This window comes from Eubalaena glacialis, chromosome 3 (assembly GCF_028564815.1).
Source record: "Eubalaena glacialis isolate mEubGla1 chromosome 3, mEubGla1.1.hap2.+ XY, whole genome shotgun sequence".
Classification (NCBI taxonomy): Eukaryota; Metazoa; Chordata; class Mammalia; order Artiodactyla; family Balaenidae; genus Eubalaena; species Eubalaena glacialis.
Window position 1 is genome coordinate 184,942,912 of NC_083718.1, and position 27,267 is coordinate 184,970,178.

Here is a 27,267-nt window from a genome sequence, read left to right on the forward strand (position 1 = left end):
CCAAAGTAGACTGATAGTTTACTTTTTCCTGTTTTATGAACCCGTACAAGTTTAGAGGCTATCAGAACTGTACAACCACAACTGTGATATAGCATCTGCTCAGTACAAAAATTTTTTTGTGTAGGAGAAAGAATTCAGTTGACCTACAGGGAGAAATGTCCTGAGTTGGATGGTGCCAATACAGAACTGTCAATTGTGACCCCACAGAAATATGTGGGATCTCATGAAGACCAGAAATATCTTTCATTTTAAAATAAAGTCTCTAAATCCAGCTGCTTTTTAAAAATCAGTATTCCCGTATCTTTCTTCCGAGGCAGAAAGTAAATGTTAGGAAACTGGCAGGTTCTCTTTCTCAGAGGCACACACAGGGTTTGGGGGTCACTGTGGTTCTCGGTTCCTGGAACACTTGAGCCTCTGGCACCATTGGGCCTTCAGCAGCCTCCTTGGCATCCAGGGCTGAGGTCCTCATATTCCAGAGCAAAGTAGCCAATCTGGAGGACTTGTATCATGGGGAAGAGAGAAGGTCACCCCTTTAGCTCTGGATCTCCATCATCTGAGGGAAGTGGAAGGGGGCAGGTAGAAGCAAACCTTTGTTTCATAAAGTCATCACTGGAGCAGGCAGCTGAGCACACTGAGGCCCCGTCGGTGCCCTTGTTGTGAGACACAAAATGCCTTCCCCAAAGTACAGACTTCTGTTTATGATCTAAAATAGATACCTTGGAAATGATTTACCCAGACCAGTGAAAGGCAGTTGCTCATTACCTATTATGCAAGTTTAGATTTTCTACTTGATTATTCACACCAAATCAGGCTTTAAAAACAGACCCAATTAGACTGGAATGCATACATTTCAACAGATCAGAAACTGCAAAATGCTTATGCCACTTACTGACATAGCTTTACACCCAAGGACGCCATTGGTATAAATATTTCCAAATTCCTTTGCATTTTAACAACAACAGAGAACAATCAGAACAAAGACATGATTTCAGTTTCTAACATCGATTGGATTATATTGTCTACCTTAGATACACATCAGATGACATAGTTTTGCTCCGTTTTCTATGCATTTTGTCTTTTAAATCATCTTATACAAAATTTATATTAGAAAAATTTTTTTTTCAAAAGACAAACGCTTAGAGAAGCAAGTCTTATGAATGCTCTTTCCTTCCATTACTTTTGGCAAGTGGAGGAATCACCGTGGATTTTTGAGTGCAGTGGTGAAGCATTTCCACGGGTCATCTTCTCCACACGCTCAGGGATGGGGAGGGAAGTCGGAAACTCTCTTTATTAAAACATATTGGCAGGAGGGCACAATTCTTCAGCTCTTTAGGGCCTGTGAAAACAAAGAGAAAGGTGACGGTCACTTCTTTTACTGGTACTGTGACCAGTAATCCCGTAAGTCATTGTTCCTATTGTCCTTTTGTCTACGTCTTCCAGATCTGGATTATGGGGCTCTTCTGTCCCTGCTCAGCCCTCCTCCAGGCCTGGTCCTCACACCCAGGGTCAGATTCCCGGGCATTTCCAGACACATAAATCTGCAACTGTATTGCTAACTGTGTCCCTCGACCCCCCAGTTGTATAGCATTTATCCTTCCCCACCCAATCATATATTATCTCCCCAACAGATGGGTTTTCGTTCAAGTTCACTTAGTTGGAAAATTAAGACAAGAGGTCAAATTTGGTGAGATCTCAATGGAAGTCAACTAAAGAGCCATCTCTGGCACTTTCTTGGAAATTTGTAAGGCCCCAAGTAGACACCTGTTCTTCTGGGGAAGCTTCAGGTGTAGTGCTTACGGAGGTTGGTGGCTTCTGAACACGACCTTTATTTGGAGGTTTCTATTAGTTCAAAGGTTGGAAATGGCTGCCCTCATTTACCTATCACACGGGCCTAAGATATTTACTTACGAGTACCTTCCCGACATTTTTCGAACAAACACAGTGATGATTCCACCAATGAATCCAATGGCTAGTAAGACCCCAACTATGATTCCAACCAGGGTCACTGTTGACAAGCCACCTGATTGAGAAGAAAAAAAAAGCATAAGCCCCAGATAAACAAATACACCAGCAATAAACAATGCCACTGGCCCACTGTAGATAACAAATGATGTTCTTTGTTGTTTCTCCTGTATTCAGTGGGAGTTGACTTAGGAAGGGAGAAATGTTGGGTTATTCTAATCTCATATTATGAATGGAAAGTTTTCTGGGTCTCAAGATCTATCAAGCATACCACTCCTACTAGGTGGCTTCACTGTTAATTACTGGGTAGCGTTTGTGTACACACAGCTACTAAATTAGCCCCTATTTTCATTCTTAGGAATGATAAATTGTGACATGACACCATTTTCCATAGCTGTCATTAAGTGAATAGACTCATTTGCAGTTTGCTTATTTTCAAATACAGGCTTTTCTCTCTTAAAAGAGGTTTCAAACCTGTTCTCAGAAGGTTTGTATTCTGCTCCCATTGACTACAATCCAGGAAAGAATGTAATTCATGACAAAGATTAAGTTCAAATGAACCTTTTTTAAAACATGAGAATATTTTGGTACCAAAATCTAACCCACCTTTCTCAACTGTTGTTGGTTTTTCTCCATCTGTTTTCCCTATAAAGAGAGAGATGTAATGATATAGAATTATTAGGATTTAGTAACTGTAATTTAACAATTGGCAGAAGATGAATTTACCCTAAATGGAAGGTAGCAAAACACAAGCAAAGAGGATAATTTCTTAAGTAAATTGGATCAGGGGATTTTTAAGCAAGCTCTGACATGATCTTGTTTCAAAACTATTATTATTGAATTTATGAATGCTTCTTCACACCTATGGGTCTGTAGTTCTTTTGTGGATGTTACTTTTTTTCTCACCCACTGTAGAGAGCAGTGTCAAGGAAATGGACCCATAGAGATCTTAAATAAATAGTCAAAGATTTCAGAGGTTAGGGTAACAAAAGAATCCAAGCCCCTTGATTCTTGGTCCAATGTCAAGATCATGGAAAACTCACCCATTGTGATGAGGTCTATTTTGAAGAAACGTCATTCTGAGAGCAAAATGTTTTGGGAGTTGTGGTCAAGACTGTGATTTGCCTCGTGATATCAATTTCCTAGCAAAATCCAGATCTTACAGGGCACATGATTTTAATGAGAATATACCCTTTGTATTTATGGCACTATTATTGCAGGATTTCTATCTGCAGCTAAACTTAATCCAATGGTTACAATGTGAATATTCTCATTCACCAACCATGTGAAGTTGTTTAATTATGAATACCTTCCTGTAAGTAATAAAACTGTGAGTTTCTTTCAGGTAATTTTACACAATTTCTATTAAAAAATAAAGGCCTTTTGTTTTGTTTCTCCCATCAACTTCTTTGTATACTGAGTCCTTCACTCCTCTGGGCGGTAGGTGTTTATGAAGAAGTCAAGAGGCCTTGATATAATGAGACAATGGAGAGAAGTGATGCAATCAGGCCCTTCCCTAGAAACTTAGCTCACAATTTGCAAAATACCACAGATATCCAATAGCTTTCCTAATCAAAGGTGACACCAGCCAACCATCAGCTATAAGATGCTTTCTTTTTCTAATGGTTGAGTTGGAAAGAAGTCATCCACTCTGTACCAAATCCATCTTCAAAAAAAAGACATCTTTTCAAGATGGCCCCAGGGTATGGGTCCTTGAACCCAGCTCTCCCTGCATGAGCTGAACTCACAGCTCTACAGCATTTACGTGGAGCTCAAGCTGATCGTGCCAACCCAGTTGGGAGACTGGGAGATTGCTGGTTTTGAAGCCCGCCCAGGACAAAGGTGTCATCAAATCAACTCCTTAAATGTTATACCTGGCTGCCAACTACCAGTAGAGACAGGTCATGTCTTTTGCTTATCATGTCTTAACATGGTGGCCGCATACTGGGCTCATAACATAACATTATCACCATCAATGACATCATTTGTCAGAAAATACATTACCGAAAATAAAGTTTGTGGAAGATTCATTACTAAATTAGAGTTTACTAGTCTTGTACCCCCTAGCTCCCTCCCAGTTATACTGACTGTGGTCATGCAAGTGTGTCATACATATGGACATCATCAAACTTGGGCGTTTCATGGGAAAGACATCTGCTGCCCTAATAAAATTACCTCTTAAAAAACCAATTGTTGGGCTTCCCTGGTGGCGCAGTGGTTGAGGGTCTGCCTGCCAATGCAGGGGACACGGGTTCGAGCCCTGGTCTGGGAAGATCCCACATGCCGCGGAGCAACTAGGCCCGTGAGCCACAACTACTGAGCCTGCGCGTCTGGAGCCTGTGCTCCGCAACAAGAGAGGCCGCGATAGTGAGAGGCCCGCGCACCGCGTTGAAGAGTGGCCCCCGCTTGCCACAACTAGAGAAAGCCCTCGCACAGAAACGAAGACCCAACACAGCCATAAATAAATAAATAAATAAAATTTAAAAAAAAAAAATAATAATAATTTTAAAAAAAAAGAATGCAAAATCTAAAAAAAAAAAAAAAACCAATTGTTTATAATTACATTTTAACTCACATGTGAAAATTTCTTGGAACACTGATGCATGAAGTGGGAATGTGCCACAATCACAGTTTTTGTGAAAGGGTGGGGTAGGGGCCAGGACAAGAGAGTAACCATGAGTATTTTCCAGTTAATTGAGACTTTTTATTTTTAAGGAATAGGAGAAATATCCCGGTACGCTATGAAAACTAGTCAACTTGTAATGCTCCATTTTCTGCCGCTAATTAGCTGTGAACTCTTGTTACAAATGATCAATGCTTCTCCAAAATTTTGAAATGCTTTCCAATGACCAATTATCAATATATTGACGATTCTTTCCTTGCTTAGCCCTATTTGGTTCTCTCTGGTGTTTAATGTTAACCATTTCTTTAGCATCTTGGAGTAACTGTAGGCTTTATTTTCAAAGCACGTTATAAAACTTTTTTTATCTTTGTGGTAACATACACAACATAAACTTTACTATCTTCACCATTTTTTTTTAAAAATTTTTTTATTATTTATTTATTATTTATTTTTGGCTGTGTTGGGTCTTCATTTCTGTGCGAGGGCTCTCTCCAATTGTGACAAGCGGGGGCCACTCTTCATCGCAGTGCGCAGGCCTCTCACTATCGCGGCCTCTCTTGCTGCGGAGCACAGGCTCCAGACGCGCAGGCTCAGCAGTTGTGGCTCACGGGCCCAGCCGCTCCGCGGCACGTGGGATCCTCCCAGACCAGGGCTCGAACCCGTGTCCCCTGCATTGGCAGGCAGACTCCCAACCGCTGCGCCACCAGGGAAGCCCGCCATTTTTAAGTGTACTGTTTGATGGTATTAAGTACATTCACACTGCTGTGCAAACGTCACCACCAGCCATCTCCAGAACTCCTTTTCATCTTGCAAAGCTGACACTGTACCGATTCCCCACTCCCTCCCGCCCCCAGCCCTGGCGACAACCATTCTACTTTCTGTCTCTATGATTTTGACTACTCTATGTATCTCATCTAAGTGGAATCACACAGTGTTTGTCTTTTGGTGACTGGCTTATTGCATTTAGCCCTCAAGGTTCATCCATGTTGTAGCATGTGTGAGAATTTTCTTCCTTTTAAAGGCTGAATAATACTCCATTGTATGTATATGACACATTTTGTTTATCCAATCTTCTGTCCATGGATAATGGGGTTGCTTCCATGTTTTAGCTACTGTGTCTACTGCTGCTATGAACATGGGTGTACAAATATAACGCATTTAAAAAATCTTCCGAAGTGCTACAGAGTTTTTAAAACCAGATTGGCGATTGGGTCTGGAAATGCACATTAAACAGTAAGGAATAACTTTCTAAGTGTTCAGCTGTGCAACTGGTTTCAGGAACCACGGCTTTAGGGAAGGTCCTTATGTTTGCTTTCATTTGAAGATGAAAACACCTAACTATATAAAATGATTATAGAAAATTGATTGAGTTAGCAAGCACTCATTGCAGTTATTAGAGGATTAGTTCCTTTTCTCTTCCACCCCTATCTACTATAAAATAAGGTATATTTTTAAAATATCCCAAACAACTGAATTTCTCTTAAGAAAGTTCTGGAAATAGGAGGCTCCTTCCCTTGCTAAGTTGTAATGGCAATGATCTTTCCTCATGCTCATTAGCGATGGTCTAAACCTCATAATAATGACAAAGACTCAAAGTTGTCCTAAAGAGTTTCACCTCAAGGGGTCCTATTCACTTTGCTGCAGGTACCAACTGTGAATCACAAGCACAACCCCAGATCCTGGTAAGACTGGTTTAGAGTAGATTCTTGCTTCATGTGTACAGACATGAACTCAGTGTAAGATGGTAAATGTTAGCATAGAATCTACTAAGATTTACATAGGTTGGCTAAGTTTTACGCTTTTGGGTGTCAACACAAAGTTCTTAGTGTGGCATTATATCAGGTTAGGGTCAGCAATATGACACCGGTAGCTACCTAACTTGCCCTTGTGGAGGCATTATCACTAGTTGTCATTTAAGGTTAGAAAGCTGCGTTCAACAACCCAATAAATACAAATTCTGAACCTACCACAGAAAGCTTGGTTCAAAATTAGTGCCCTATTGATTATTATATTTGTTCCTGGATTTTTTGGAACACACTAATTATGCAAAAGAAGATCAACCCCTACCAGAGTGTCTGGTTTTCTTACCTGGGGACTGACTAGTTGCCACATTCGGGGTTGTGGTGCTCTGGCTTTGTCCTTGGGAGTGGATTGTGCTTTCCGCAGTTGGCAGGTCCTCTTTGTGACTGTCTGTCATACTCTTTGTTCTTGTCGGCATCTATTAGAGATGTAAATGAGGCAAAACAGAAATAAAACCTAATGCTTTATCCTCTGCCTTATAACAGAAATGGATTTAAGGTGGCATAAATGTATAAGCTATATGATGACCTAAATTTAAAGTGGAAACAAGAAAACAAACATAAAGAAACAACGAGAATGGGGATAGGAATAAAATCCTGAAATAAATACCAAATGTTTAGCATGCTGACTTCCTAAGGTCTAAACTCTTCAGAAAATACTGGGGCACGAGGCATTAATTCTTTCTCTTCCTTGAACTTGAATGGCACTTTTCCCCTGTAACATTTATTTGGCACATACTATGTTGTATTATTTTTAATGCCCTTCCTCCCCCAATTAGAGTGATAGTTAGCCTTTACTAAGAGCTTACTATTTGCCAGGCCCTCTAAATACCTTCTCATTTACACCACGAAAACCCCTAAGTAAATTCTATTATTAGCCCTATAGTATGAATAAGGTTTAGAGAGATCAGATAATATGCCCAAGCTCACAGAGCCAACAAGCAACAGAACAAGACTTGAAAATGGTTCTGTTGACTCCAAAGTTCATGCCAATGTAGCATTCAACAAATATGCTAGTGAGCACAGGCAACAAAAAAAACCATAGATCAATGGGACTATATCAAACTTAAAAATTTTGTGCATCAAAGGACACAATCAACAGAGTGAAAAGGCAACCTATGGAATGGGAGAAAATATTTGCAAATCAGATACTTTAATATCTGATTAAAGTATATAGAACTCCTACAACTCAATAACAAAAAAATCAAATAACTTGATTTAAAAAATGGGCAAAAGGACTTGACTTCCAGTCTTTTTTTTTTGTCTGTGCCGCACGGCATGCAGGATCTAAGTTCCCTGACCAGGGATCGAACCCATGCCCCCTGCAGTGGAAACACAGAGTCCTAACCACTGGACCACCAGGGAGTTCCCTGGGCAAAAGGACTTGAGTAGACAAATCTCCAAATATGATACGCAATGGCCAAAAAACATACAAAAGATGCTTAATATCACTAATCATCAGAGAAAAGCAAATCAAAACCACAATGAGATTATTGCCTCACACCTGTTAGGATGGCTACTATCAAAAGAACAGAAAATAGCACGTTGGCAAGGATGTGGAGAAACTGGAACCATTGTGCACTGTTGGTAGAATGGTTGCAATCACTATGGAAAATAGAATGGAGGTCCTTAGAAAAATTAAAAATAGAGCTACCATATGATCCAGCAATCCCACTTCTGGGTGTACACCCAAAAGAATTAAAAGCAGGGTCTGGAAGAGATATTTGCACAACCATGTTCATAGCAGCACTATTCACAATAGTCAAGAGTTAGAAGCAATCTAAACGGATGAAGAAAATGTGGTACATACAATGGAATATTATTCAACCTCAAAAGGAAAAAAATTCTTACACATGCTACAATATGGATGAACACTGGGGACATTATGTTCAAGCATATTGAAATAAGCCAGTCACAAAATATCCTTGCATGTGATCACATACATATAATAAGTAACCTTGCATGTGATCACATACATATAATAAATATCCTTGCATGTGATCACATACATATAATAAATATCCCTGCATGTGATCACTCACCAGAGCTGTCAAGCCAGCAGACTCATGGGGCTCTCTCCCGGCACCTGGGGTCACTGTGTAATCTTCCACACGCAGGGTCGCCTTGTCATTTTCCACACCTGTAGTCATGGCATCTTCTGGCCGGACTGTGCTGGCTGAAAAGGAAAGACTGAGTCAGACCTTAACGTGGAAATCATGTGGGCAGACCTAACTGGCCAGCTTCAGTCAGATTATTTTCTTTTCATTTCTTTTGGGTATTTTTTTCTTTTTAGGATGGTTGTCATTCTGGCTTAACACAAACCATTCTACATACATACAACTGCCTGGTTATCTCCATTGTAAAAGAAAGGAAGATGGGAATATAAAAAGGTGAAGCAGGCAGCCCCTCCCTGGTATCCCACTGAGGTATGCTGGATGGGGGGTGTACACTTTGCCTTTTCAATAATGAACCTGATTTTTCCTGGTGCCATTTCATACAATGAATTAATGCATTTGGGTCAATAGAATATCGTTTAGACCTAGAAGAATAACCTGGAAAGATTTCTAAAAATGCTAATTAGCAGGCTCTATCCCAAACCTACTGAATCAGAATGTCCAAAAGCAGGGCCTCCTTCTTTTCAAAATCAATCTCACTCTCCATTTAATTTTGAGACTGCTGTCTGCTTGAATGATTAGAATCTCTGGCTCTGACCACAGACCTCATAGACGACACACAGTTCAACCTCTTCTTTTACGGTTGGGGTCATCGCCTACAGGAGAGATCAGTAATATACTTAAGGATGCCGAGATAACCAATAGAACTTTTAGTGCGCCCAGAGCTATACTAAAGAGAGACCTCACAGCCCCTGGCCCTGGCTTTTCTGCATTACCACTGGATGAATGACCCTGTGTGCCAATGAGAAAGGTTTCCAGAGGAGGAGGGGATGGGTGGGGTGGGATTGCAGGTTGAATTCCAGGACTCGGGAGAGAACTAGAAGTGGCCTCTTCTTCATCCTCTACTGCAATGATCAGAGCTAATCCTGACCAAGTAGGAGCACCATCTCAACTCATCAAATAACCCTTTTCACAAGTTAAAACAAATCTGACTCATTGGTCATGGGTTCCCTCTCCAGACTCAGAGTGGCTCTGGAAGAAATTCCATGACTAAATGCAGTTGCAAAATAAGTGAGCACACACAGCCCAGAAGCAAGAGCGAGGGGGTGCTTGGAGACTTATGTGCTTAACTGAAGGGCAGATGTTCATATCTAGACAGTACCTAAGTGAGCGATCTGGCCCTTGCCTTAAGATTCTTAATTTTTCCCATGCTTAGATAGCTCAGCCAAAGTCACAGCTAATAAGTATTTGATCACAGCTTTTTTGCTGATGCATAGAGGAAGGAAACCTCTAGAGTAAGTTCTCTTGTTCCATGAGCCTTCTTTTTGCACTGAGGGTCCTAATCCAGTGCTGCCAATCGACGTTCTGGATGAGGCTCCCAAGCATATGCATTTATTTTTCATCTGGGGTGGGGGGAAAGGCTTTCACTAGTTAGCAATAACTGAATACCTCAGTGCCTGCAAATGGATTGCCTCCCTTTTTGGCTGGTTGCTGGGGTGGGGGTGGGGGTAGGGGTAGTGAGCAGCTCCTGCTAAGGATTTATGACCATGATCTCAGCAAATGTTGAATGTATTTTTTTTTTTTTTGGCTGCATTGGGTCTTCTTTGCTGCGCTCGGGCTGTCTCTAGTTGTGGGGGGTGGTGGCTTCTCTTGTTGTGGAGCACAAGCTCTAGGTGCGCGGGCTTCAGTAGTTGTGGCACGCAGGCTCAGTAGTTGTGGCACACGGGCTCAGCAGTTGTGGCACACGGGCTCAGTAGTTGCGGCTCGCAGGCTCAGTAGTTGTGGCGCACGGGCTTAGTTGCTCCGCGGCATGTGGGATCTTCCCGGACCAGGGCTCGAACCCGTGTCCCCTGCATTGGCAGGAGGATTCTTAACCACTGTGCCACCAGGGAAGTCCCAAATGTTGAATGTAGTTATCAAGCTCAAGGGGAAATATCCCTTTGCTAGGCAAGCAGTCTTTATTAGAAAACTAAGCATCCTATTTTCTTTTTTTCCACTCCTGGTTTGAACTCAGTTAACAGACAATCCATTTAAAAAATGTTTTCTGGAGTGTTCAGCAAAATCACTTACTATATGGCATCCACTAGCTTTAAAAAGCAAAATAAAACCACCCTTGCTTTAAACAAATTAAGTACTGAATGAAGTTAGTTTGAATTCTTTCATAGAATGTTCAGTTCATTGAAAGCGTAACTTGTTCTTTTCTACTCTTGGCCCACAGACCCAAGGACTAAAATTGCTCTGAATAGACAAAGGACATTTTATGAATGACACTCATGATTAAGAGGCATTTCTTTTGTCTCACTGCCCTGGCGTTCTTTTTGCTCCATGGGAAAGTTGATCTTTAACAAGAGATGCTCAATTCTCCCTCTCATTATTTCGGCTGAAGGCTTTCCTGGGTGAAGGGTTCCTACGAGCCCAGCTGCTGAGTTTCCAGCCAGCATTTGACATCCTTTTCTCTTGAATGGTGAAATTCAAATCATGTATTGATGCCTTTGCTCCCCAATCCTTTTTTTCTTCCTAAGACACGTGTGTGCACAGGCAACACGCACAACTGTTTATATAAGTGCAGCGATGAACCTACAATAACAGAGTCTGTTCTGGAGCGGTGTCCCCTTATGCTCACATGAACACCTTTTTCCTGCCACACCCAGCCTCCTCCAGCCTGCCGGTCAGAACCAATGGAAGTTTCCAAATACAGCTGTAACCCATCCATTTGCTTTGGAATTTGTGTGTATGTGTTATTCTTTAAAAAGGTACTAACTCTAAGAAGATGATGTGATAATTTGATTTGATCTTAAGGTTTCTAAGTTTGAGAACAAATGAGCACTGAAGAGATGCTTATTGGGATAAAAGTGTTAATTATGAATCATTTTTATCTTAGCATTAAAGTCTAATAGCTCCAAAGAAATTATTCTAGTTTCTATACATTTATGGGATGGCATTTCTTTTAAAATATTTTAGAATTTGGATGGAATATTAAATCACACTGTTACTGTGATTGTCTTGCAACAGTCCCAAATTTTTGATTAAAAGCCTTTGTGTAAGTGTTTTCAGTCTTGTGGTTTTATTTACGCTTCTCTGATTTGTGCTGGTGAGTTGTTCCATCTGTTTGCTGGCCGATGGGAGTGTCTTCTCTTGTGACCATTTTTCTCTTATGGTATTCACCTTTTTTAATAATTTTTAAGTGCTCTCTATGCCTTAAGAATGTATTCTTTGGAATAGATGCTACAATCATTTTTTTTTTTTTAACTAATTGGCATGTCTCTTTTGTAAGTGGCAAGGTCCATCACTAGTCAAACTTATTAAGCTTGTTTTGTCCCTCTGATGTCATACTTACAAACCCTTCCTCAAGATTATGTAAATATTCATCTATATTTTCCTTAAGGTTCTTTCTATTTGTCTTGTGTTTATCTTAAAGCATGATGTAAAATGGGAATATAAATTTGATTTTCCCCCACGAATTAAACTGTCATTTCAATAACTCCTCTTTTCCTCTCTGCTTCAAAACTAGCTCTCATTGAGACAAATGGTTTCTTCCAAATACTGTGTCATGGTATTGGGAGAAACCTTTAGCACAAGGACCAGCCTAAATGACCTGGGCACTGCCGTCTGACCCCGTGCCCCCTACATTCCACCCTCTGTCTGCAGACTCTTTCCAGAACTGATTCCTAAATCTGTGTTCCCCTCGCCATCATCTCCCTCTTCCTCTTCACATCAGCTGACCGCTGCTGAGCTAATTCTGTGCCAGGGATGTAGTTAGAATAAAACAGGGTGCAGAAAGCAAGCAAGGAGAGGGCGCCACACTCGAACAGAAGTGCACTGAGATCTTTCCGAGTCATAGGTTCTGCTGAGGGCAGGAGGAACAGCATTACAACAGCACCCTCTCTCCCATTTGTTCAGCAATGTAGGGTTTACATGACGTCTTCAGGCTGACTTTATATCACAAGGTGGGTTGCACTGGCATTTTTGTCCCCATTGATCAGATGAGGAAGGTGAGGTTGACAAAGGCCCTCCTTGACCAAACCTTAGTGAGGCTCCTCTGAGCCCTCTTCTCAATGAGGCCATGGCCTTGGGCTTCCGTGTCCATCATTGCAGAGTCCAGTTTCAGCAAGAACCCTGCTAAGTCAGGTTAGAGACAATCTCTCGACCCCTCGATATCTGATCAAGTTCCCCATCTCCCACCTTTGATGTCTAAGTCCCTGGACTGCCTTTAGCAAGAATCCTGTTAGGCCAGTTTAGGAAGAATCCCCCTACCCTTGAGGTCTCTTCTTCATAATTTTCCATCCACTGCCCCTCACTCTGCTCCTTGGCTACAAATCCCCAGCTGTCCTTATTGCATTTGAAGTTGAGCCCCATCTCTCTCCCCTATGGCAATAGTCTTGAATAAAGTTTTCCAACTGTTTGAACAAGTGCCAGAATAACTTTCTTTAACAAGGTCAGAAGTTAAATGATTTGCCAAGTTGGCCTGGTCAGTGAGTGGATGCAAAGCCAAGTGTTTTGCCTGCTTATTGGCCCCCAAGACCCTTTTGTGCCTCTATGGCAGCTGTTGCCTGGCAAATGCCCACCCGTCCCGGGTTCTGACATCCTTCCTCTTCACCCCCATCCTCATCCTCCCTTAAATTATAATCCTGTAAAGAAAATGTGGCACATATATACAATGGAATATTACTCAGCCATAAAAAGAAACAAAATTGAGTTATTTGTAGTGAGGTGGATGGACCTAGAGACTGTCATACAGAGTGAAGTAAGTCAGAAAGAGAAAAACAAATACCGTATGCTAACACATATATATGGAATCTAAAAAAAAAGGTTCTGAAGAACCTAGGGGCAGGACAGGAGTAAAGACGCAGATGTAGAGAATGGACTTGAGGACGCGGGGAGGGGGGAGGGTAAGCTGGGACGAAGTGAGAGAGTGGCATGGACATATATACACTACCAAATGTAAAAGAGGTAGCTAGTGGGAAGCAGCCTCATAGCACAGGGAGATCAGTTCGGTGCTTTGTGATCACCTAGAGGGGTGGGATAGGGAGGGTGGGAGGGAGACGCAAGAGGGAGGAGATATGGGGATATAGGTATATGTATAGCTGATTCACTTTGTTATAAAGCAGAAACTAACACACCATTGTAAAGCAATTATACTCCAATAAAGATGTTAAAAAAAAAAGATTAACATAAGATTACATTAACATTGAAAAATGTAAATTATGCACTCAAATAAATTGAATTACAGTATCCAATGTCTTCATAAAAAAAAATTATAATCCTGGTTGTCGGAAGCAGTTGCTTCCTTGGGCATCTCACCTCCGCTTATGAAATCCCATCTGTTAGAATCCCCCAGTCAAATTATTTAGTGACCACAACCTCTATTTCCTCAAATGAGTCCCCTTCTCGGACTAAGCATCCAGAAGTGGCAGGTTAGAAGTCAGGTGTGATCTGCCTTACAGAGGCTGTATTTCTCAGAGCAGAGGTTCTCTTGCTTCTACAAACAAAGGCAGCAGCAATGATGGAGACTGGAGCCTTCCCGAGGTTCACCTCTATCTCCTTGAATATTTACTGCACACCTACTATATGCTGGGCCCCATTCTGGGCTCTGGAGACAGAGGCGTGAACCAGGTGAGGTCTCCACTCTCGTGGATTTGGGTACTGTTGTGGTGGAGTGCGGGAGCTGACAACAGCAGACAAATGGAAAATCTCAAGATAGTGCACCCCCTTCAGATCCCTGCTCACAGGGTGCTTTCTCGGGAGGCCTTCCTGAGCACCCATGGAAATCAGTACCCCCCTCCCCACACACTAATATTAGTGACTATTTGTATATTCACTGATCGACTGTCCCACTAGAACATAAGCTCAGTAAAGGCTGTTTCACCTTAATGTCCCCATTGCCTACGATACTGGCACAGGGGAGGCACTCAGTACACATTTGTTGAATGACTGAGTGATCTCCAGGTAGGTGAAGAGCTGGTCTAACTAACCCTGAAGCCCAGAATGAGCTTGGAGCACCACACACTCCAGAAACAGGCTGATCAGTGTGGCTGGATGGTAAGAAAAGGAGACCGGGGAGGTGTGGAGGGCCCGTCTGGTGGAACTCTGTAAGGAAGGCGTCTTGATTTCAACTGGAGTAGAAAGGAAGCCAGGAGATGCTCTGAGTGGGGGCAGGACGTAACCCCAGTCCCAGGAACCACTCTTAGTGCCATGGAATAGGTGTGGGTGTCGGGGATGGTGCCGGGGTCAGACGGAAGCTGAGAGATCATTTAGACTGTTGTCCAGGCAGAAGCGGGTGGTGTTTGCACCAGGACAGAGCAGTGGGAAGGGAAAGAACTGGACGGGTAATGGCTGGAAAGCATCTGAAGTCATTATCCCAACAATCAGAAATAAATATGAAACCTCAGCGGCGAGACTTCATTTTACAATCTGCTGCAGCTCTGTGGATAACAACATTTATTTTATTTTTTTAAAGTCTTTTATTGAATTTGTTACAATATTGCTTCTATTTTAGGGGTTTTGGGGGTTTGTTTTGGTTTTTTGGCCGTGAGGCATGCGGGATCCTTGCTCCCCGACCAGGGATCGAACCCTCACCCCCTGCATTAGAAGGCACAGTCCTAACCATTGGACCACCAGGGAAGTCCTGATAACAACATTTAGAGTATGAATCGGTGAACTGAAAAAAGTAGGATGTTCCCATATGATGCTGAGTCCTTTACTGGATTTCACCTTGTCTTATCAGGACAGCCACAGAAGTCTCCTACATAAGTTTAGGTAAAGAGCCTCTGCCCCATTTCCATCTCCACATGAGGAAGAAGTTCCCTGTGGTCCTCTTTCTGCAGACCTGAAGCTTCAGAATCCAACAGGTGGAGATTAAAGTGGGAAAGTTGATTTTAAAAGAAGTCAAGCTGAGTTACCCCCAGGGTTTCAAAGAAAACCAGTGGTGTTAGCCAATAGACTAAGGCACCTTTCATGTTGTCTGGATTTTCTAGCATCTTGAGCTGCTCCAGCATCTAAATGCACAAATGAAGATGGAAGTCATCCATCTTTGAAGATGGATGACTGCATGGCCTTGGAATGATTTTTGTGGCCATCGAGAAGTAGAATGCTCTTTTTCTTTTCTTGCAACATCCTAGGAAGTTCTGGATTTTCCCTGTAGGAGAAACTGTAAGATAACTGACAAACAAATAATCCCAATTAAATTTGGGAGAATGTAATGCTTTTAGAGGGAGGTCAAAACATCTATTTAGAAAACAAAACCAAAAATACCTGCTTCCGTTTCTTTGCCCAGACACTGGCTTTTATACATTATTTTTCTATCATGTCTCAAAACTGTGCTCAGAAGCCTGAAAATAAACACACCCCAAACTGCAGAGGGGTGTCAACCTCCAACATTTTCTGACATTCTGCAGACCACCCACTGTGATCACCGAGATAGTCAGATCTCTGTACAGTCTTTCATCTCCATTCAAGACATCCTCAATTTAGCTGTTTGATGGCACTCCTTTCGTTAACCACCATGCGGGTTTCTGCAGCCGGAAGAAAGGTGTTCGGACTTTGCTTTTATTTACCACATCTTTTGAGGAACCCCTCTGGTCCCACAGGCTGGCCCACATCCTGACTTGTACAGAAGCCTTTCTGTGGAATATTGAAAGCCATTTGCTGACCCAGACCCTCAACTCCTGGCAGACCCCGGGTTGTGGTCAGTACAATCACTGATGCGGCCTGTGGGCTTCCCACCTACCTCCACCCCTTCCAAGGATCCTGGTAAATTGCTTACTGGATCACAGTTTGGCCATGGAGAATCTAGGCAACTCCTAGAAGTCTGGCCACACCACTCAGTACCCCACAGGAACACACGTGCTCTTAATTTTCCTCCAGGCGATACAGTACAGCCTCCAGCCCACAGAGCCCCATATTCCCCATGCCTGGCACCAGGGTTAAGTACTTAGCAGATGTTTGCTGAATGACTGACTGAATGAGTACACTTACAGCCACGTAGCAGACGTCTTTTGAGTTACCCCTTACCTTGTAATATTCCCACCACGGTCCACCCTGCTTCACCCGAGAGTTGTTCAATGCCTTCCGCTGATGAAAGAGACAGCAGGGCTGAAAACAGGACACTTCCCCTATGAGGATGAACTTGGCTGCTCTGCTGTTTAATTTCTTTTTTTTTTTAATTAATTAATTTATTTATTTTTGGCTATGTTGGGTCTTCGTTTCTGTGCGAGGGCTTTCTCTAGTTGTGGCAAGCGGGGGCCACTCTTCATCGCGGTGCGCGGGCCTCTCACCATCGCAGCCTCTCTTGTTGCGGAGCACGGGCTCCAGACGTGCAGGCTCAGCAGTTGTGGCTCACGGGCCCAGTTGCTCCGCGGCATGTGGGATCCTCCCAGACCAGGGCTCGAACCCGTGTCCCCTGCATTAGCAGGCAGACTCTCAACCACTGCGCCACCAGGGAAGCCCTGCCGTTTAATTTTTAATGAGCAGCAGCCGGTCCACTCATTGCGTCCGGTCCTGTCAGGCCCTGCAGGCTGAGGCTGAGTCTGCCCGCTGTCAGCATTGGGGCTGTGTGACTCTCCCATAAAACTCAAGAGAAACGTGTCAAGCCTGCAGAGATCAGACAAGTGTCCCTAGTTCCTCTAGAGAAATCAGAAGAACTGCTACCCATTAAGATTTGGAGCAGCGAACATTCCCCTGGCTTCAGAGAAGGGGAGGTTACGCTCAATGCCCCAAGGGGCATTTTTCTTTGACCCCTCTGGGTCACCTCCCAAAGCTGAAGGCAGCGTTCTGAAAGTCTCTGCTGCTGAACATGGCAATAAAGAAAGGAGAGGGGCCAGTGATGGCTGGGGACTCCGGTTTCATTTCAGAAGCAAGGACTCACACCGCTCACTGGCAGGTGGAAGGTGCAGGACACGCAGTCCATAAGACAGGTCTCCCAACCGCATCCATTCTCTTCCCTTCGATGGGGGAAAAGGAATCGAGACCTAGTGTGTACCCTTCACAAATCTTCGCCATCAAGCTCCGTGACCATCCACGAGGTAGGTATTTTAATAATGGCGACTATTTTATAGGAGAACGTGCGCAACGTTTGTGCCAAGCACTCTCTTTTGATCTTCACAAAAGCCTTGCAGACTAACATCATCCTCATTTTGTAAATGAGGATGGTGGAGCTGAGAGTAATCTACCCGTGTAGCCAGCAAGGGGTGATGCAGGGGTTACACATCAAGATCTGTCAGACTCCAAAGAAATCCCCCAGCTCTAACCACACCGTTACACAGCCTTTATGTGTATTGGTTACTTTTCCACAGCTCCCACTCATTCTCCTCCCCCACTCAACTCCATCACTGCCCACCCAAACCCTACCTACTCTTCATGGCCCAGGGAAAACACCTCTTTCTTCAGAGCCCACCCGCACCCTCCCGAGGTGCCAGGAGAAAGTAATCTCCTCTAAATTAGTGTAGGGCTTGATAACACCGCATTCACGACTTTCTCCCTACTAGCATCTATCAACTTATCAAACTTCTTGAGGGCAGCATTCCTTTCTGCTGTAAGTCTATGGCCCAACCACTAGCATAGTCTCTGATAACTGAATGATCGAATGAATGAATAAATATTTACACTTTTCAGGACTCAGGAGAATGAATCAACTTACCCACTCACCCCAACCTCAAAGAGGCCTCAGGACCCTTCAAATGCCAAAACTCGAGGCTGTTGGTTACAACCTCAACCAAGATTAGTCAACCTGGGGAGAAGTTTCTCTCTTGACCAAGAGAGGAATGTTCTCAGTAAAAAGAGGAAATGAGTCCACAGTTTTGTAGACTGGAATCAACACCTCTGTAATAACTTCTCTGGAACCTGGCCGGGGCCTGCAGTCCTGCACAAAGAGGCCACCTCCTAGGGTGGACCGCTTAGTACTTGAATAACCAAACAACTAAAGCGGGCTTTAGAAGTGCTGGCCTGGAGTGCAGCATCTCAATGGGATGATGGGGTGTTTGGGAAACACTCACCATCTGCTCGGAAACTGAGCTTGTGATTCACGCAGGGCTGTCAGCTGAGCGGGCCCTGATTTTGCAACAGTGAAAAGAGAAGCCCCTTCGGCTCTGACCTCACCATCCACCCATGCACAGACATCCTGCACAGACAGCCCAGCTGTGAGCCCAGGAGGATGAGGCCCTACAGGAATGTACAGTATGTAGCTGTGTTTCCACTATCTGCCCTTGGCCTTGAGCCTAAGCCTGTTTCTTCTGAGCCTCCTTGCCATCTTTCTCCCTTGTTCCCATGAATGGGGAATTCAGGCAGCAAACTTTGTGTCCGGGGCTTATTTCTGATGCCATTTTCGTTGAGATCTCCCCAGGTACCCATCAGATACATCAGATTGGATGTCTTACTAGTACCTCAAACTCACTGTGTCTGTAAGACAATGCATAACCTCCTGTTCCTTCTCATCACCTTGGTTCCTAATCTCTCATCCCTCCAATCTGATTTCTATCGCCTGCCTTCTTGCCATTCCTGCCAAAGGGATTGGGCCACTGTGTTTCTTCCCTCTTCCTCCTGCCAAATGTTTACTGCGTACCAACCATATGTTCTTTTAAGTGGTGAATAAGACGGGTCCTGCTCTCTTCTCTAAAGAGCAAGAGATGTACACAAATAATTAAAATACAGTGATAAGAGTAGCCAAAGCGATCTTGAAAAAGAACAAAGAGAAGGGCTCACACTTCCCAATTTCAGAACTTACTACAAAACTACAGTAATCAAGACCATGTGGTTCCAGCATAAGGATAGACATATAGATCAATGGAATAGAACTGAGAGTCCAGAAATAAACCCACACTTTTATGGGCAATTGATTTTGACAAAGGTACCAAGATAATTCAGTGGAAAAAACTGTCAACAAAATGGTGCTGAGACCACTAGATATCTTCATGCAAACGAATGGCGTTGGACCTCTATTTCACACCATGATTAATTCATAAAAAATTAATTTCAAATGACTCAAAGACCTCAGCGTAAGAGTTAAAACTATACAGCTGTTGGAAGAAAACATAAGAGTAAATCTTTGTGACCTTGGATTAGGCAATGGCTTCCTAGACAAGACACCAACAGTATAGGCAACAAAAGAAAAAAATAGATAAATTAGACTTCATCAAAATTTAAAAAAATTTGTGCTTCAGTGGATGCTATCAAGAGATTGAAAAGCCAGCTCATAGAATGGGAGGAATATTTGCAATTCATATATCTGATAAAGGTCTAGTATCCAGAATACACACAGAATTCAACAATAAAAAATGACAACCCTATTTTAAAATGAGCAAAAGAGACAAATAGATATTTCTCCAAAGAAGATATATAAATGGGCTTTAAGCACATGAAAAGAAGTGCGACGTCATTGGTCATTAGGGGAATGCAAATCAGAATTATAATGAGATACCACTCCATACCCACCAGGATGGCTACTATTTAAAAAAAAACACTCAACCAAATGGAAAATAACAAGTGTTGGCAAGGATGTGGAGAAATTGGAACCTTTTTTGCATTGTTGGAAGAATGTAAAATGGTGCAGCTGCTTTGGAAAACAGTTTGGCAGTTCCTCAAAAAGTTAAACATAGAGTTACCATGAGACCTGGCAATTCTACTCCTAGGGACATACTTGAGAGAAATGAAAGCATATGTCCACACAAAGACTTGTACATGAATGTTCATAGCAGCATTATTCATAATAGCCCCAAAATGGAAACAACCCAAATGTCCATCAATGGGTGAATGGCTAAACAAAATGCAGTATAGCCATATCATAGAATATTATTCTGCCATAAAAAGGAATAAAATTCGGACTCATGCTACAACATGGATGAACCTTGAAAACACCATGCTAAGTGAAAGCCAGACACAAAAGACCACATATTGTATGATGACATTTATATGAAATACCTAAAATAGGCAAACCCATAAAGACAGAAAGCAGATTAGTGGTTGCTAGGGGGTGAGGGAGGGGGAAATGGGAGCAACTGCTAATGGTGTGGGGCTTTGGAGGAGGCGGTGATGAAAATATTCTAATAGTGACAGTGGTGATGGTTGTACAACTCTCTGAATATACTAAAAACCACTGGATTGTTTCATTTAAAGGGGTAATTTTATGCCATGAGAATTACATATCAATAAAAAATTTTAAAGCAGTGATGAGTGGTGTAAGAGGTGAATAAGAAGAAATCGGAAAATGAGGAAAGAATAAGAAGAAATCTGGAGATACTGAGCTACAAGTCTTGCTGGCTCTTATTCCCCCAAATCTGATCTCATTCCCCCTTCTTCTGTAACCACACTTAGTCTCTTTATCTCCTGACTCTCCCCCTCCCCCAAGACTAGTCCCATAAACTAGATTCAATCCCATATGGTGTCCTTGTCATTAAGTTTTCTTCTGGCAATCACTATTCATGGCCCAATCTGCTCCCATTTGCCTATTGCCTACAGAAAAAGGTCTACCTCCCACTCAACATTGACTCAGCCTTCTCCCTGATTTCCAGCCCTCCCCAACTCAACACCCATGACTCCAGCCAGCCTTCATGGTTTTTCCCAGCCCTGGGTGCCCACACCTCTTCCCACACAAACTCCAGGTTGTTCTAATTTCCATGCATTTTTTCAAGCAGTCTTTCTTGCCAGGATTGCCCTTCCCTGCCACCCTGCCCAACCAACCCCACCATTTTTCACAGCCAAGATCAAGCCCCATCTTCCCCACAAGGGTTTTTCCAGCTCCTGAAGCCCACAAGAATCTCATCTCCGAACTAGCAGCAGGTAATGGTGTGTGCCACGCAGGACATGACTTTTGTGCTGCCTTGTCTGTATACACCACACACACATCTGCCTTGCCTCTCTGTGTGAGCTGCAGCCCCACTGTATGATTCCATTCTAACTCTTAAAGTTCTTAATAATATGTGTGCTCTATAAATGTTTAAGGGAACAGGGATTATGTCCTTTAGTTAGGTACCCCAACGTCAGTCTAGTTCTTCAATCTGAATTATGTATCCAACAAATAACAAATGGAGTTACTGCTGTAAAAGTTACTTGAAATCAACCTGCTGACATCTCTGAGTGTCCTTGGCGGCCACAACCCTAAGCATAGCTGGCTGTTGTGCTGAATGTTTAGGGGTGTGGGCTCTGGGGTTGGGCTGCCTGGAGTCAAGTCTCACCATTGCTATTTTCTAGCTCTGTGTCTGTGTGTAAGTTACTGAAGCTCTCTGAGCCTCTTTACCCATCTATAAAATACAAATAGTTCCTACCTTGTAGGTCTGTTGTGTGGATTAAATGAAATAGGGCTTGGAAGGTGCTTGACACTAAGCACTCAGTAACTGTTAGCTGTTATTATAGTTACTGCTATGAATACCACCCATCCAGAATCCAGTTCCTTTAGTTTTACAGATTCAGAAATTTAATCTTATTATAGGGTGATCTAGCTCAGATGAAACTGTTTCACCCTAGCCAAGCTCATAAGAGGCCAGGAAATCAAATAGCTTATTTAGAATGGGAAATAGTTTCCCAATGCTTTCTACCCATATTTGCTATTCAAGGCGTGCCCTTCTCAAGAGTGAAATACCTGAAATGCTGTCTGGTGCAGATAGAACAAAGTCTGGGGTGAAGCAGTTGGGTGGAATACATTTCCAGACTGTGAAAGAACAGGGATCCCTAATTCACAGGAACACCTTGACTGAGATCAGAAGCCCTACAGCCACCAGATATGACATCTTGCATACTAGCCGTTAGCAAAGATAACCTCGCCTGACTCACAAAGAAGTTAGTAAGTAAATATTTGTTAAATAAATGCATTCCTTGGGCAAGGCAGGTTTCACGTCATCTAGTCCTTATTCCTTTCCCCTCCCTGTCTAGATTCTAGGCAAATAGACTCCCTTCTCCTCTGGGCAGGATACCATTCACTGGATCACATCTTTGCTTATATTAGCTGAGTTTTACTCACCCAGATGGAGACAGTGTGATGAATTACAGGAAATGCTTCGTTCTCATCAGTAATATGTTGACGCATCTTCTAGTGGCCCTTCCCTGCTTCCCACCTATGTTCCATATAACTGTCATTCCCCTGCCTGCTACAAATGTAACAATGACAATTCTTACCTCCCCCGCTCCGGGGGGAGGGACCTCAGTGACCTCTCTCTACTGCCTGGAGCCCTGGAAGCCCTGACCCTCTGGACAGAGGTCGAGAGCACACCTTCCTCCGGAAAGGTGATTATCCTATTGGTAGGTTTGTTGTTTTTTTGGTTTGTGGGTGTTTTTTTTCCCTGCATAAAATTTAGTGTTGCCCTGACAATTTCAGTTTGCAGCTCCTCAGGCAACTAGGTGAATGAGGTGGGCAGGTCTGCAAATTTCCCTCTGAACTTTAGCGTGATTCCCCTCAAAGAATTAAACCCATCTCCTCTGAGCAATTCCCGAGGCAAAGACACTTGGCCAGATGAAAAGGCGGGAGAGCCCGACCATCCCTACCTGTTGAAGTTCAAGGGAATGCTTGCCATGGACAAGCCACCATGAGCAGGCTGGTTGGTGGGCGCTGGGGTGAGACAGAGGGAAGGAAACAGCCACCTTATTTTCCTGCCTTGGAGAAGGTTGGCAGAATCCCGGTTGTTCCCTAACCTGGCTCCATCTCAGAGCCCTCAGATAAAATGCTTGATCACTTTCCTTTCCCCAAAAAGTTTTAAGACATCAGTAGGGAAAGATTCAGAACTCCAATCAAAAGGTGCTTTTATCTCCTGCCCACCCCACGGGAATCCTAAGACTTATCTCAGTAACCCACCCGTTCCCCCCCCAATCATTTGATTCTCTTCCAACAAAACACTCTCACTGGATATTTCTTTGGACTATCCAAGGAATGGCAGGTTCCTTGGAGAGCCTTACAGGATCTGATTTAGCTTCCTCAAGTGAGTTTCAAAAGGGTACTGCCAAGTACATGAGCCTTTTCTCTCTCTACATCCTCCCCCGTAATATTTCCACAAGTGGTAACCTGGCATGCCTGCTCTTGGAAGCCAGAAATATGACAAATATTCAGATAAGCCAGTGGAATTTAAAGCACACTTCGTCGTTTTGCTGGTGAGGACTGCAGTGCGTGCTTTACGCGAGGTGTGCCTCCTCCAAAAGTGCGTGGAGTTCAAATCCAGCACTTCAGGAGATGATGAATTACTATTTGGGGAATGAATTAATGAATCCTATTTTAAGGTACTGTGACATCTTCATTCTTAAAGGAGTATTATGGTTAAGTATTAAATGTAAAGAAATTTTTATACCTTAAAAAAACTTTGTTTTCATGTTTAAGGAGTTTAAAGCAAGGTTAACCTTTAATTTCAAGTTCAACCTTCTCCTCCTTTTTTTTTTTTTTTTTCTTCAGTGTGTAATGTAGCAAAAAAAGCTTGAGGTTTGGAGTTAGGCCCATTTTTTGAATCCCGGTTCTGGCATATTCTGAAGATAATAATGTATAATTCAAGGCCTTGTGATGATTAAATGAGGGAACTGTGACATTCCTAGCACATGGTGGGGGATGGGAATGGGAGGGAGGTGGTGTCCTTCCTACTTGGCCACACCATCCACTGTCACTCCAAGGTTTGGGGTCTCTGTAATTCTCAGTATAGAGTTACTCACCTGCCACTCATTACGGAGGCCAGAGGAACGAGAAGGGGCCGTGTACCTCTGCTCAGCCTGGGTTCCTCCCTATTTGCCATGTCCCAACTTAGCCTTCTTATGCTTGGATACTTTTTAAAAATGTGCTTTTCTATATTAAATGCTATCTTGGATCTCATGCGCCAGTGTAATGGATAGCCTCCCTCACGAAGGCTCTAACAGACCTGAGATGCTTTAAGTGCAACAAAAACTCTTAGCAACTCGTGAAGATTTCCGAGCATCCGAAACTGGCAAGAGTTTTGGGGAAATCACAGGGAAATTTGTTCACCGCATGATTAATCCTGGGTGGACTGGTCCCGGAAAAGCACATGTGGGTTTTCAGCAAGCAGCAGCCTGCAGAATTTCACAAAATAAATGGCCTCATGAAGAGGCCCGTGTACGTGTTTTGGATGAAAGTTCAGAGTGAGGGTAGGGCCTGACAAAGGAGGAAAATGCCAGATGTGTGGACAGCAGAGCTCCTTTGACTCCACTAACATCCCAAGAGACAACACATGGGACCAGATTATACAACTGAACCAGATTATAACACTAGATGAGGGAAGCCCAGTGGGGAGTAGACTTCCATGAGAAGGATAATAAAATTCATCACCATAATTACCCCCAGCCCAGCTCCCCAACAAGAGCCCACAATGGCTCAGCTCAAAGAAGTTATTCATCCATATTCAAGTTGCCTCACTCATTATCCTCAGACAAAGCCTCCTCCTGGGCCTCAAATCCTCGCCAGCAGCCCAGCAACTCTGCATTGACACACAGCCCCCGGGGAGGGGGTCCGGGGATGCTTCTGTCTTTAGCAATCGAGTTGCTAGTACTAGGGGTGGCTGGTTTTTTTCAGACAAGGTTTACCACTTCTTTTTAGGAGAACCGTTGATATTCGGGACTGTCTTTAAGATAATTACGGCTAACCCTTCCCTGGGAGAAAACAGAGGATGCCGCCCAGCGGCCGTCTTTCCTGGGCAGAGCTGGGAAGCGGCTCAGTTTGCGGGCCTCCCACACCTTGCCCCGCTGAGCACAAAATGTTGTCATTTGCACACCGTCTTGCCAAAAAGGAAATGTAACTGAAACGCAGAGCCATGTATATCGCCCTGGAGAGAGAAGTTCCAAAGATAGGACTGCCACGAATAGCTCACGGCCCTGCAAAGAGAGCTGCTCAGTCTCCCCGAAGCAGACGGTCCGGCAGAGAGTAATAGACCCTATATCACTTCCCTAGGGCTGGGTATAATTGTCTTTGTGTGGAGTCCTCCCTCAAACCCCTCCCTTCAAGCAGGATTCTTCTGGCACCAGGCTTTCCTCCATCCTCAATTTGGAAAATGAAAAAGAGTTTAATTTCCTCAACCTCCAACTCCAAAGATCACAAGCTAGCTTACAACGCCTTAGACCAATATTCAGTGAGCAGCTACTGTGGTGCCAGATATCGTGTGGCCCTGGGGATCAAGGCGAAGACATAGCTGTGTCCATGGGAGCTTATATTCTACTGTGGAAATGGATTAAAAATAAAAACCCAAGAAAAACTAAACTCCGACCAATGTGCGTGGATGCCACAAACACAGCACACTGAGCCAGGAAGAGGCAAGATGAGAAGAAGATGTAAGAGAAAGAGGAAAAGGAGGAGACGATGCAGATAATGGGCAGGCAGAGCTCCCATCATCAGATCCAGCGGAGTGAACTAGACTAAGGAGTCACCAACACTCAGTCATTGGCGCTCTTGGCCAAGTTCGACACATGGCCCCAAAGGAACTTAAACCTCAATGTTCACAATAATCCTCCACTCCCTCACGCACTCAGGACCCTCCACTTCAGTCCTTTCCCCACACACTATCCTCTCTACAGAGGATAACCGAGGCCTCTTCCAATGGGTCTCCGCTGGTAGGGTCCTGAGTGTGTCCAACGTGCCCTCCTACAGGGTACAAGACCTGGCAGCCCCCCAGAGGGAGGCAGTCGCAGCACAGGGGAATTCCACCCCCGGCCCCTGTCCCTCCCGATTCCCTGGGCTCAGTTTCTTCTGAGGCCATGGGAGGTCCTCCAATACACAGCCCTGTAGGAAAGCCCAGCGCCGCCAGTGGAAGGCTCCTGGCGGCTCCCCTTCCACTCTATCTCTCAGGAGCCATCAGGGGGTGGGCCGCCACCGAGGGAGACCCCCTTTGCTCCCCACCTGCTGCCTGTGGATGCGGGGTCTCCTCCTGGCACCCCGCTCAGCTCTTTCTCTGCGACCCGGCACCAGCAAAGCCGCTGTCTCTCGTTCTCCCGGGTCCTCCGGACTCGTGCGCACACATACACTGCCAGCTCCCCTCTGCTCTCCCGGGCAACCTCAAACACCAGGCCCGGGCATTCTCGCAAGTCCCAGCTCGCTCGTCCCCGCCAGCAGCTGCAGGGAGCCCCGCCTGCTGGGTCTTACCTCCTTCTGCCAGGAGCCAGAGCGATGCGCTTCCCAAAACGAAGAACAGAACTGGCACCTTCCACATCTTCTTAGTTGACTTGTTCTTTGGGGGGCCGAGCAGCTCGTTTCTGTGCTGGGGGAAGATTCTGAAAAAAGCTCCTCAGCCAGAGGCCCTCGCTTGATGGAGCGCGAGACTGGGGGCTGGAAAATGTGGGGAGCAAAAGTCCCAGCGCGGGAGGGGTCCCAGCCTTCGCCCGCAGCGGCCGCCGGAGGAGCAAACTTTGCAGTTGGGAACTTTCGGATCAGAGTCAGCATTTATCTCTCCCGACGAGGGCGAGGGCGGGGACAGCCCGCGCGGTAAGGTGGTCCCAGTTCGGGGCTCCCTAGGACCGCCCCCTGCCTCTGTTTGGCCAGCGCGAAAACGATGACCTCAGGCCAGGTTTAAAGTTACAGGGCCGCGGCTGCGGGGCGCTGCCGGCACGCGCGGAGGGCCCGAGCCCCGGCAACATTGGCTTTTATTCTGTTCCCCGACGGGAGGGAAAGGGGGCGCAGGCAGTAAGCGATTTTTTTTTTTTTTTGGTGATTTTTAAACATCATTATTCCCTTTTTTAAGAGTCAGGCACAAGATTAGGTTTTTCTTCTTAGAAGTAAACTGTTCCTTGTGTGGCCAGTCATTTTAGAACCAAGCAAGGGATTGTTCTTGTAAATATTGAATTTGATGGCTTTAAAAAAAAAGTGGCCGTC

The 27,267-nt window shown here is 44.2% G+C and overlaps 1 protein-coding gene across 2 annotated transcripts; it reads right to left on the reverse strand.

Moving 5' to 3' along the window:
• PDPN (podoplanin) lies at nt 1–26,850 on the reverse strand. 2 transcript variants are annotated; one of them, XM_061187085.1, is made up of 6 exons: nt 26,542–26,850; nt 8,427–8,560; nt 6,674–6,803; nt 2,569–2,607; nt 1,915–2,020; nt 1–1,336 (listed from the first exon to the last, which is right to left on the reverse strand). In XM_061187085.1, exons 1-6 carry the CDS (start codon nt 26,606–26,608, stop codon nt 1,330–1,332), a joined length of 483 nt encoding a protein of 160 aa, XP_061043068.1. In that variant the 5' UTR covers nt 26,609–26,850; the 3' UTR covers nt 1–1,329. The 2 variants fall into 2 exon arrangements, with proteins under 2 accessions (XP_061043068.1, XP_061043067.1); XM_061187084.1 differs by having other exon boundaries at nt 1,909–2,020.
• Nucleotides 26,851–27,267: the final 417 nt, after the last annotated feature.